Source organism: Chenopodium quinoa, unplaced genomic scaffold, assembly GCF_001683475.1.
Source record: "Chenopodium quinoa cultivar QQ74 unplaced genomic scaffold, ASM168347v1, whole genome shotgun sequence".
Lineage (NCBI taxonomy): Eukaryota > Viridiplantae > Streptophyta > Magnoliopsida > Caryophyllales > Amaranthaceae > Chenopodium > Chenopodium quinoa.
Window position 1 is genome coordinate 968,172 of NW_018742864.1, and position 13,290 is coordinate 981,461.

Below are 13,290 nucleotides of genomic sequence, written 5' to 3' on the forward strand. Positions count from 1 at the left end.
GGAACAACACCGGGGGCACCTTCAAAGTCAATGGACAAAGGGTGAAGCACTATCGAGCGGGAGATCCTATTGAAGAAAAGTCTGATATCACATTCTCTTCCTCACCACAAACTCAATGAGGATGAATACGGTCAAGCTAATGACCTTCTAAACAAGCGCTTGCGGGAGGCAACCCGATTCTTTTTGAGGAGCCGTCGAGATTCCTATGCTCTCCTTACGCTGCAATGAGGCCATTGCCGCATTTAGCTTGGGGGAGTTGCTTCGTACATGTGGTACTCTCTCTCTCCTTATCTCTCTTATCTTTCTTGTTTTATTTTAGTGTAGTTATTTTAGTTTTTTTTTTTTTTTTTTTTTAAAAAAAAAAAAAAAAAAAAAAAAAACATACAAAAAATACGATCCAATGAATAATAAATCATGCTTCCCTGTGCCCCATTCATGAAAATTGTTTTAATTCTTGGTATATGATGACGAGTATTGTGGATAGGTTAGCCATGATTTGATGTTTGATTACTTGGATGTCTTAACATGAGTCAATTTTGCCCAACTACTTGTGAATATAGTGCTTGACTAGTTGATTTGGTTAGGAATGTGTGTTAGTTCCTGGTATGTCAATGAAGTTGAGTATTGGTTTATAACTTTGAGTAATGTTTGCATGACTCATTAATATGCACATTGAGGAGGACGAAGGCATTTGTTCCTCTAGGTGGCTTTCAGACGATATTAGATACATTTGTTCCCTTCTTGCTACCCATGTTGTTGCTTGTGCCCTTTTATTGTTTATTTTGCCACATTACAAGCCTATTTAAGCCCCATTGGTTACTAGTCCCAAGCTTGGCTTGGGGGAGCTAATAGTGAGTGAGGTGAGGGAGTTGTAGTGTGCATGTAATCTGCACAATTTTGGGTGGATTTGAGAAGTTTTTATTTGTTCTTATTGTTGTGGATTGAAAAAATTGAAAATTTATTGTGCAAAGAAAAAATTCCAATGTGAGATGAAAAAAAGGGAAAAGAAAGAGCAAAAGAAAAAAATTGTTTCAATGTTCAAGTGTTCTAATTGAAGGCTGCTCAAGAAAAAAAAGGAGAGTTCAAAGTTTGTTTGTTCACTCAAGTTCTATAATTTTATATTTTGTATATATGAGTGAAATTTTAAGTGTTGGAAATTTTTAATATAATTGGATGTTTGGTGAATTTTTGGTAGAGTTGAGTTGTGTTGGAGATGATTTGGTCATTAATTCATTTTGATCTTGGTTTTATTTATTAGGATTTTGGCTCCCTTAAGCATAGCTTTACTCTTACATTTTCCCAAATATTTCCTACCTTTTATCCTAGCCTTACATTACAAGCTTTGAAGACCTTCTGACCTTTGTGCATAGAGTTGTGTGAATGTGAAATTAGTTGTTTTCCAATGCAAAGAATGATTTGATATATTTCGAGTCGACTGCTAGGTTGAGTGCTTGTTTTCTTTAAACACACGAGTGCGTGAGTTTGGGAGGGCATTGTTCACATTTAAAGGAGTTGGATGGAGAGCGATCGAGTATATCTTTTACTCGCCACATAAATGAGAGTTGAGTGTGTGAACACTAGTCTTGAATTCTATATGCTCTTGTGGTTTGCTCTATTTGACTATTGTCAGACAGGATGAGTAGTCAGATGGATTTGATTGGTTGACTTTGATGCATAACTGTCGAGTTTACCTTTAATCGTATTTATTGATTTGAATTGCTTTTGGGGTGAAGTATTGATTTATTTATTCATTGCTTTGCTTAGGGACAAGCAAAGGTTTAGCTTGGGGGAATTTGATATACGTGTTTTATACAATGGTTTTCCCCGGTTTTACTTAGTAATTTTATATGGTTTTGAGCTCTACGGAGCCATTTCTTGCTAACAATCTCTTCTTTAGTGTATTCGATTGTTTTAGTAAGCTTTTCAGGAATATGAAGCGTTTCTAGGCAATTGGACGTGTTTTTAGTAGATTCGGAAGAGTTGATAGCCATGAACTGCAATTTATGTGGAGTGCCCGACCGGGCATGGCTTGCCTGGGCAGACCGGGCAATGAAGAGTTCACAGGAAGAAGCCCAATTCTGAACGGTGCAACGCGCGCCCGATCGGGCAGGCTTCGCCCGGTCAGACCGGGCGATGAAGAAGTCAAGTTATGAAGATGCAATTCTGGAAACGTGTTACGCGCGCCCGACCGGGCGAGGCTCGCCCGGTCTGACCGGGCAAAGAAGGAAAACTGTCGTATTTTACGCAGCTTTCCTCCGCCCGATCGGGCGAGGTTTGCCCGGTCTGACCGGGCGATGTTCAAGATTGCGCGATTTCAGCTATTTCCGAATTTCTATCTTTTGAGGGTATAAATACCCTTTTGTAATTAACTTTTAAAGATAGTTTTTCATTAGTTTTTCTCCTTAAGCCCTAGAAAACTCTCAAGAACCCTAGTTTTATTTCCTTTAAGCAATTTCAATCTTTTAATCCCAGATTAATCAATTGTTCATCAACAATTTGAGTTCTTTCAATTGGAGTAATTGGTATTTATCTTACTTCACTCTTTTCTGATATTCACTGTTCTCTAAATATGTTTTCTTTACTGTTTCTTGTTTTTGAACTTGATTTTGATTTTATTATGATGTGTGAGTAGTTTCCTTAATCCGGGATCTTGCTAAGCTCGATTATGATTGATGTATAAAGTAGATCTTTAAATTCCCCAATAATAATCCCAATTGACATGCTTAATTGATTGTGTTTATGCCAATACTAGATTAGGAATAATTAGTATTGTTATCATCCCTTTGTTCTTATTGCAACGGAAGTTGGGTATTAACGGGATTAGGTTATTCCAATTAAGGGTTTGAAGATCATCACGGAAGTAGATGATTGAATAATTAGGAATCTAGGCATGGTGTTTAATGTCCCTTATTCGCTTGATTCCACGGAAGTAGGCTTGATAGTTAATTTGGGAAGCCATTGATAACTTGGAAGAGACCTTTGGTATTATTATTAGGGATTGCTTTTCTTCTTGTCAATTGATTTATATATTGGGGGTAGATTTATTAGTTTATCAATCATAATCGTGGTAATGCTTGATCTTGGATGCTTTAGTTTATTGATTAATATTTCCTCTAGTTAATTGTGTTATTTAATATATTAGTTGATTATTATCATCCATTATTGATTGGTGACGTGCTTAGTGATTAATTGAGTCTGATTAATTGAATGAACCATAGTCTCTTGGGATTCGATCCTTACTTGCCCTACTACACAGTTAGAAGGAATAGTTAGGTTATTTTTGTTAGGTACGCGATAAGCCTATCATTATTCCTTAATCAGAATTCATGTTTATATCTATTATGCTTTTGGAATTCATTATTGCTTTGATTATGAATATGTGTGAGTAGTCTCGTAGCTAGGGTTTCGGGATGAAACCCGGCCTAGGTAATCTATGTAATTGAGGATTGATTTTGATAAACGGATTGTGATTAAATTGATTATATGCGATTGCATGTTAATTCATTATAATAGGAGTAGCTAACCTAGAATCTTGAATTTGATTGCATGATATTCTTGATTTGAACAAGAGATTGTGAATTGAGTATTTCATTATTGAATGTGGTTTGATTATGTATCGAGTAATGTTAAGTGCATGAGAAATCCAAGCTTATTATTGCCCGTTGTCTTCCTATAACATGATATTGATCAGACTTATAGTCTTTGCATATCCCGTTTGTCTCTGTGATTCCTTGTTGCTTAGTTACCAATGGTTAGGCGGATTCCCGTTCTCCCTAGTGTCTTAGTTTATTGATTAATTCCATCTTATTAGTATTATTTTAGAACACCATTTTCCATTGATTTTGAACTAGCTTAGGTTTAAGATTGATTTGCAATTACTCTCGTTCCTCGTGGACCGAACCTTTATTTTCCATTGTACTTGGTTATAGGGTGTTCGTATAAGTATTGTTTGATTGAGAGTTAGATTTTAGCGACCGATTTAACCCTTGTCAAAATGGCGCCGTTGCCGGGGAACGGTGTTTGTTAATTGCTTTTTGATTTCTTGAGTCTAGTTCATCATAAAAAAGCAAAAAAAGATTTTTTCCCTTTTTGCTACACTTGTAGCCCTGCTATTTAATTGGTTTGGTTGGTGTGTATGCGCAGGTCTAAATAGATAGAATTAATACCCTTCGATCCAGAAATCGAAAGAACTTTGAAGAGCAATCGTAAATCTCGATTGACGTCATCAAACTCTCAAGGAAAGGAACACAACACACAACAGGTTCCAATGGCAGACATACCGCGCCAACCCAATCGGCCAGCACCACGACCCCTTAAGGAGTTGGGAACTCCTGGGGCGTATAGAGCTTCAAGTGGGATTGCTCCACCCACTACTGAGGCCAAGGAATGGAAGATTTGAAGCTCGAGGTAGCGGATTTGCGCCGGTCGAACGAGGATATGACCTCCGCCTTCAGAGACCTGAAGAGGAGTGTTGATGATATGGCCTCCCGTTTCCCTTATGGCCCGGGCGGGCCTAGCTCGTGATCCCTTTCCCTTTCCCTTTAGTTAGCTCCCTCTCCTTACTATTGTAAGTCCTTGATGTATAAACATTGAGGACAATGTTTGATTCTAGCTTGGGGGGGGGTCTTACTTGTATTCATTCTAAAACAAAAAAAAAAAAAAAAAAACAGATTTACTGCTTTCCTAGACTAACCTTAACTTGTTTTCTAGTATGTCTTTCCTTTTTGCAGATTGGGAACATTCGAGACGCGACATGAGTTTGAAGAACGATGCTATGGCCGTTAATTGGAGCTCCCGGGAAGCAAATTTGGTGAGATCTTTTCTTTTTTTGTGTGCTTAGGATAGTTTAGTTTAGGAAGAAGTTGAATGGTTCGAGGATGTTTGATCGGTTCTAAGGAACCTGGGATCGTTGATGTTTATATCATTCGATCACTTGTTTGTCGATTGGGATTTTATGTGATTTTTATGCCTCGTTATGTGCCTTTCAACTTATTCAGTTGGCTTAGTTGTACATATGTTTGTGTTAGATAGGAAAAGCTTCTGCTATGAGGATGTGTGGTTTAGCTTATATGATATGCCTCGTAGTCTTTTCCTATGTTTTTGGATCATAATAAACTTGTCTAATTGCAAAATTTTGGAATATTGTTCATGTTGGATTCGAAATGTGAATGAATGTGTATGGAATGTCTATTTCCACTTAAGCCAAGGATGAATACACAGTTCGAGTCTATTGTTGATCAATGTGGACGAGTCTAGGCGAAGGCTAGAAATAGAACACTTTTGTCATGTGAAACTCTATGCCTTTGGGCTGTGGTAAGATGGAGTCGCTTCCCGGTTGTGGATTTGACCCCCTTGATTGGTAGTTGCTTTATTTGTTAGATCCCGTGAGGTTTATTTGTTCTAGCCTTCATCATTCTTGTTGAGTGGCATATTTGGATCCTTGATTACGCATTTTTCGATCTTTGTGTTGACTAGTAGCTCCCGAGACCGACTTGACACTTTTAAGGGAGGAAGAGGGCACCTTTTTCATTTTTCTTATTTTGTTCCTTTTGTTTTGTTACAAATTGATTTTCTTTTTACATCATCTTACTTGCTAACCATGTTGAGCTTTAATTCCATTCTTGGTTAACCGTGTTACAAACCCGATGGCCAATGTTTTACCAACCCTTAGTTGTGAAGCGTTTACCTAGATAGGTTTGTTGAGCTTATTGTTTACTAATCAAGAAATAAAGTTTGATAGTTGGTTTGAGCAGGTGTGAAAGTGAGCCTAATTGTAAATATGTAATGTGAAAGTCATTTTGCCATCAATAAAAAAAAAGAAAAAAAAAGAAGAAGAGAAAAGCCGTCCGAATTGTGAAAAAGGCAAGGACACATAAATAAAGTTTTGAAGTTTGAAAGAGGTCATTTGAGTGTGTATTATATGGATAATTTGGGATGTGTAAGAATGTGAATCAATGAGATTGTGGAAAGTGAATTACATCTATTGAACTATTGTTTTTGAGAATTGTGATTCTTGCGCTTCATTTAGGAATTAACCCCACTTTTTTAAATTGTTTTCACCTACCTTACACATTGCCAATACCTTACAACCCTTTTAAGACCCTTAGACTTTAGAGGTGTTCGGTTCTCAAACGGTGGAGGGAGATACCTTTCAACCCTATGGAAAGATTATGCGTAATCGAGATGTCGGGATACCTTTGTTATTTCCTCAAAACATCACTTCTTCCGGTTCCTTCGAGGAATCACGAGGGGCCAATTAGGGTGGTGATTTGAAGCAAAAGGGGAGGACGTGGCCGGTTTGGTCGGGTTTAGAGGGAAGCATGATTTCTTTGTTCTCTATGCTTGGTTTAGGTCTTGTTCCCATTTGATCAACGATATCTTGGATTGTGTGTCTCGTTGCTTGTTTGAGTGAGTTTTCCTTCCGTGCATGGTTGTTCTAAGTAGGATCCATTGATTTCATTCCGTGCTTAATTTGATTTGTTCGCAATGGCATAGTTTATTTGATCTTGTGTGTGTTTCCCTTGGTTTTTGCTCGAGGACTAGCAAAAGTGTAGCTTGGGGGGTTTTGACAAGCGCACTTTAGGGCGCGCTTTAGAGCATATTTTAGGATGATTTTGGATGTATTTGGGGCCGCTTTGGCCGATTATAACCTTGTTATGCTTACGTTCCCCATATTACGTGCTTCACGGGTTTTCGGTTTGTTTTTGATGTGTTTTCAGGTAATATCAACCGAGTTTAATCGGATCCCGAGCCCTTGATGCGTAACCGAGCTAGCCTTGACCGGAGTCCGAGGAGTTAAGGAAGTTCAAGTGCCGTGCATTGATTACATAGCACAGGCAGCACGACCGTGTTACCATAGGCACACCCGTGCTGGCCTATAAGCAAGCAACCCCAGGCAAGGCAGCACGGCCGTGCAAGCCAATAGCACGGCCGTGTCAGTATCCACGCACCCGCACGGCCGTGCAGGCCATTAGCACGGCCGTGCCAGATGTTGCACGTGCCCGTGTCAGCTTCAGTATGAGCCCCGTGCTAGAGCATATTCAGCACGACCGTGCCATTTTTAGCACGGCCGTGCCATATATAGCACGACCGTGCCAATTTGAAGAAGAAATCCGGTTTACTTACTGACAAGCTAGCACGGCCGTGCCAAATACAGCACGGCTGTGCTGATCTAGGGTTAACTGCGCGCTTGACTTTTCCGCATTAGAAGACGTATATAAGGCCCAACTTTAAGAGGATTCCTCAGACAGTTTTAGAGATAGTTTTGAGAGCCTTTGTAGAGAGTTATTGTAGAACGTTCTTAGTATTAGAGATTCATTAGTTTTCTTAGAGATATTTCTAGAGATTTTAGTTTTCTTGGATTGATTTGAAGCAAGATTTGCGAAGATTCTTTGTATTATTCATTGACGACGGATATCAAAGTTCTGAACTTTTCCATTGATTCGCATCAATACAATTGGTATTATTCATTCTTGTTTATTAATCAAGCTTTATTATTCCTTAATCAGAATTCATGTTTATATCTATTATGCTTTTGGAATTCATTATTGCTTTGATTATGAATATGTGTGAGTAGTCTCGTAGCTAGGGTTTCGGGATGAAACCCGGCCTAGGTAATCTATGTAATTGAGGATTGATTTTGATAAACGGATTGTGATTAAATTGATTATATGCGATTGCATGTTAATTCATTATAATAGGAGTAGCTAACCTAGAATCTTGAATTTGATTGCATGATATTCTTGATTTGAACAAGAGATTGTGAATTGAGTATTTCATTATTGAATGTGGTTTGATTATGTATCGAGTAATGTTAAGTGCATGAGAAATCCAAGCTTATTATTGCCCGTTGTCTTCCTATCACATGATATTGATCAGACTTATAGTCTTTGTAAATCCCGTTTGTCTCTGTGATTCCTTGTTGCTTAGTTACCAATGGTTAGGCGGATTCCCGTTCTCCCTAGTGTCTTAGTTTATTGATTTATTCCATCTTATTAGTATTATTTTAGAACACCATTTTCCATTGATTTCGAACTAGCTTAGGTTTAAGATTGATTTGCAATTACTCTCGTTTCTCGTGGACCGAACCTTTATTTGCCATTGTACTTGGTTATAGGGTGTTCGTATAAGTATTGTTTGATTGAGAGTTAGATTGTAGCGACCGATTTAACCCTTGTCAGGCAACCTCTTCTTCTTTCACCTCAGAATCTTCTGGATCACCAGCTGTGAGAGCCAAGCCTTTTCCTTTGTCTCCTTCACTATTGCTTGTTCCTAAGTGCAACTCATGAGTCATGAGGGAACCAACAAGTTGCTCAATGTTGAACTTCGTGAAGTCCTTAGTTTCTTGTAAGGCAGTCACCTTGGCTCTCCATCTTTCATCTTGAGGGAGGCTTCTTAGAACTTTCCTGACCTGCTCATCAATTGGGATTTGCTTTCCAAGAGAAACAAGCTCATTAATAATGTTAGTAAACCTGGTTAATATTTCCTGGATTGTTTGTTAAGGTTGCATTTCAAAACGTTCATATTTAGACATAAGCAGATCAATTTTAGAGCGTTTCACCTCGTTAGTTCCTTCATGTGTTACATGAAATAAATCCCAAATTTCTTTAGCATTTTTGCAGCCCATAACACAATTGTGTTCATGGGATCCAAGACCACAGTGAAGTAATTTAACAGCAAGTGCAGTAATTTAACAACAAGTGCATTAATTTCCATTTTTTTCAAAATCTTCCTTATAAAATTCAGATATGGGTTTAGGTACTACCTCATTTTCACCAGTAGTTTTGGTGATTTCAAAATAAGCAAATTCAATAACTCTCTAAACTATAGTTGTCAGCTTTAATAAAAATCTCCATCCTGTTCTTCCAATAGGTGTAGAACTTCCCATTGAATATAGGAGGACGCTGCATAGAGTAACCTTCTTCTTGTTTCTCGTGATTGTTCATCTTGCTTCCAGGACCTTAACTCGTTAGGGTTTCCTGATTTCTTCGAGGAACTAGCTCTGATACCAATTGTTGACTCGACTAAACAATACAAGAGGGGGGTGAATTGTAATGTAGAGGAACTAGGGTAATTTTTGCGGAATTAAGAGAGAAACTCAAACAAAAACTAATATTGCAAAGAGAGATTTTATGTGGAAAACTTCTTGGCCCTAATCAAGAAGGAAAACCACGACCACAAGGGATTTTAAACTCAACTCTTAATAATAATAGGCAAAACAACCTATTACAAATTAAGACTCTATACTCAAGTTCCTCAACAAACTTAAGTACCCTTCAACTGATCCCTCAATCAGTTGATCACTCTAACTCTCTCTTTCTCCTTGCTTCACTCAAAGCAATAAACACTCTTAGAGTTTCCCCAAACTCTAACCCAAAACAACTCAAGATTAAACTCGAAATGCTAAGCACTAAGACACTCAAGGACTTAAGTGGATTATGACTCTTTTTGTAAGCTAAAAGATTCTAATGCACAAGTATGTTTTACTCAATAGAAAACCAAGTCTTTTTATAGAGGAAGAAGGAAGTTAAAAACTGCCATTTTGCCTTAATCTCCACTCAGCCACAACTTCCATAAAACTAGGAAGTGTAGATAATGGGAACTTGGGCAGATTGCTAATCGAATTAACAGGAAGTGGTTTTACTGACTTCCTGGTTTTTCTCAACCTCTTTGACAAAGTAAAAACACGTTTAAAAGATATTTTCCCAAAACAGATTTTCCAAAAAGATAGCTTTGAATAAAACTAAAAAACTTGTTTAAAAAGATATTTTAACTAAATGATATTTTTCGAAAATAAACAAGTTAAAATATGAAAAATAAAATCTTTTTCATATAAAATTAAAAACCACTTAAATCCAATCAATTATCATTGTACTTACCATAAATACAAGAAGCCTAAAATTAAAGATAAAATTAAAAAGACTCCTTGACACTTTGAGAAGCTTCGACTCTGGAGCTTCAGTTCCTCACTCAAGGAACTTGTCTTGAAGCTTCGGCTCTAGAGTTTCAGTTCCTCACTCAAGGAACTTGACATCTGATTAACTTCTTTATCCTTCCATAGCAGACTTAGACTTTGAACCATGCTTCATTCTTACTCCAGAATCTCGTAGCATAAACCTGTCAATAATCAAAGCTAAAACAGAAGTTAAACTAGTTATGGTTTACTTAGGTTCCTTGAGTCATCATCAAAACTTAGGGTCAACAATAAGTATAAATTATAAATTATTATAAGTATAAATTACGGAAAAATAATAATGTTGAAGATGTACATTAAAAAGAGTTTGAACTTGTATTTCCTCCTACAATACTAGTGTAATATTTATTTAATATATTAGCAAAATATGGTGGTAAATTTCAAAATGGTATTATGGAACCAAAAGCATACAATGAGAATTATGAGAATATCGTTATGACCCCTTTTCAAGTATTTTGGGTTTCTGGCATTGGGTTAGCCAGGGATGTCGCACATCATAACACAATACCAAAAAAAAGGCACACTATTATTATGTGTGTCAGGCCGTAAGCCATGCATGGACTGCATTTTTTTTTAGAAGTACAATAAGGCATGATATATCATACTAAAATAAGGTAAATTCGTTTTAAGCACACAAACATAGCAGTATGTGGGCTTTAGCTATTCTTAGGCCGCTCTTTTAAAATTTTTGCACAACATGTAGCGAGTTGGCTGATTGTGGATCAGACATGGCAACATACACAACCAAATTCGACCCAAAACCATAATTACTACTTTTCATTGCCTCTACTTTTCCATGTCACTGATCCACCAAACGCCTTTATATTCAATTGAATTGCACTTTACTTTTTCTTTTTCTTTTTTAAAAAAAAAAATAAAATAAAAATTGAAGCAGCCATATAAGACTGGCAATTATATGTGGTACTAATTAACAGACTGTAGTAGTCAATACTTGACTTCTAAGAGACTATTCCATGATGTTTCCTTACACCAAGGGAATACTAGTAAACATTGCACCAACTAAAGTGGACATTTATCAATGGTTTTAGCCTTGTGCTTTCAAATGCCTATAAAATGTTGGACATCTAGATAATGTTTTAGAGCTTTAATCATAGTCCTTATTAATTTTATCCAAGAAAATTAAAAAAATATGGCTTTTCCACTTGTATTTCTATTAGTCCTTTCCATCCAATATCATACACTAAAGAGTGAAATACCAGGTGCAAGGGGATTGTAAACAGAGAAGAAAGAGTAGAGAGAAGAGGGAGAGTCTGTGATAATATTCAGATAAAAAACAGATTACAATTCCTTAGAGAAAAAGTAAGAAAACTAGCTGGGAATATAAACACTACATGACAAAGTTACCTAACCAATCAACACTAATCATTGGTCACTGAATACAACGAACCTGCGAGGAAGCTACAACAGGACAGGTGGTATACCAACATTGGAGCAGCAACTGTTATAGCTGTCATACAGCCACCAATACTTAACCATGATTAGGAAGATGGTTAGAACAAAGGTTATACCCTTATTACCCCCTCTGAAGCTGAGTGGTTGTGGGAACACACCCAGCTTGAGAAGTAAAAGGTTATGCTGCTTCACTGGCAATATTTTGGTGAGAACATCAGCTAACTGCTCTGTTGAAGGAACATGCTAAGTGATTAAAGTACCATCCTTGACCATATCTCGAACATAATGATAGTCCATTTCCACATGCTTGGTTCTTTCATGAAGCACTGGGTTGGCAACAATAGCAAGGGCAACTTGATTGTCACACTTTAAAATAGTTGGAGCAAGACAATTCAAACCAAGGTCTTTGAGAAGAGATTTCAGCCAAGTAACTTCACAAGCAGTCATAGCCATGGCTCTGTATTCTGCTTCTGCTGTAGATAAAGCCACTTTAGATTGCTTTTTGGCCTTCCAGGAAACAGGAGAATCACCAAGTAGAATGCAATAAACTGTAGTGGAACGTCTGGTATTGGGGCAGCTTGCCCAATCACTGTCAGAGTAAGCAGTCAAGTGAGCAGCAGAGGAGGAAGCAAGTAAGATGCCCTGAGATTTTGTTCCTGCCAAGTACCTAAGCAATCTCTTTGCAGCTTGCATATGAGTAGAGGTAGGAGCATGCATGTATTGGCTGAGCAATTGAACTGAGAAAGCTATATCAGGTCTAGTTACAGTCAAATATATAAGCTTCCCAAGAAGCTTTTGATATATGACAGGACTGGGAAGAAGTGTCCCTTTCTCTGCTGTAAGTTTGAGATGAGTGTCCATGGGGAGTTTAAGAGGCTTCACATCAAGCATGCCCTGATCCTTTAGAAGATCAGTGCTGTATTTTCTTTGAGATACAAATATACCTCTATTTGTTTGATCAATTTCCAATCCCAGAAAATATCTAAGAGCTCCCAAATCTTTCATGTTGAAGTGAGAACACAGAAGTTCTTTGAGGTGGCTAATCTCATGCTTGTCATTTCCAGTTATCAAGAGGTCATCAACATAGACCAGGATTGCAGTAATAGATTCACCAGAATGCTTAGTTGTAGGCGTCGCTCGATGTGCGCCTACGTTAAAAGCATGTTGTGAATATGCTTGGCACTCATAGGAAGTGGGAATTGACATTACGATTAGGGACAACGATTAGGGACAAATAAAGTAGGGAGCCGCCAACAAGTTTTTAAGGAACTTGTAAACCGTTCACGGATCATAAAAAGGCAACCACGATAAGGGACAACGAAGGCAACAACGATTGACCCGTGAAGGTTACACCCCATTCATAATCCATGAGATTACTAACTCCATATGGTTCGGAACCACGAAAGGAGGATCGGGGATGATGGTACGAAGTGATTCATGGAGTCACATTCGCCCGTATTGGCCTCTACTCGATTCTTATATTGAAAAGCATTCCTGTGATCTCAAAGGCGTACAAACAATAATTCAATTCGCTCCAAATTATTATTTAACTAAATCGGTTTAATATTAATGCACACATAATTCTAAAATATTGGTGATCACTTGAATTAACAACAAGATTAAAAAGGAACCTAAACCGGTTGTCCAAATTATCTTATTAGGCGTGATTTTCAATTACATATTCCCTTTAACATGAAATATGGAAATCATAAAAATAATAGAATAAACATTAATATTAAAACCAATTTAATTAGGATTCCAACAACATAAAATTGTTAGAAAAATAATAATAGTAATAAAAGAGCATGATCCTTACTTTGAATCTGTTTGTTTGCAACTACAAAATAATAAACGAGTTAGTAACTTCAAGGAAATAATAAAACAATAACTAAATTAAATTAAAT

General features: G+C 37.3%; 1 protein-coding gene across 1 annotated transcript; it reads right to left on the minus strand.

Annotated features, from left to right (window-relative positions):
• Positions 1-10,046: 10,046 nt before the first annotated feature.
• Positions 10,047-12,391, minus strand: LOC110726200 (uncharacterized mitochondrial protein AtMg00810-like). The gene is made up of 4 exons (XM_021905668.1): positions 11,647-12,391; positions 11,382-11,441; positions 11,191-11,244; positions 10,047-10,132 (listed from the first exon to the last, which is right to left on the minus strand). The coding sequence occupies exons 1-4, from the start codon at positions 12,389-12,391 to the stop codon at positions 10,047-10,049; spliced, it is 945 nt and encodes a 314-aa protein (XP_021761360.1).
• Positions 12,392-13,290: the final 899 nt, after the last annotated feature.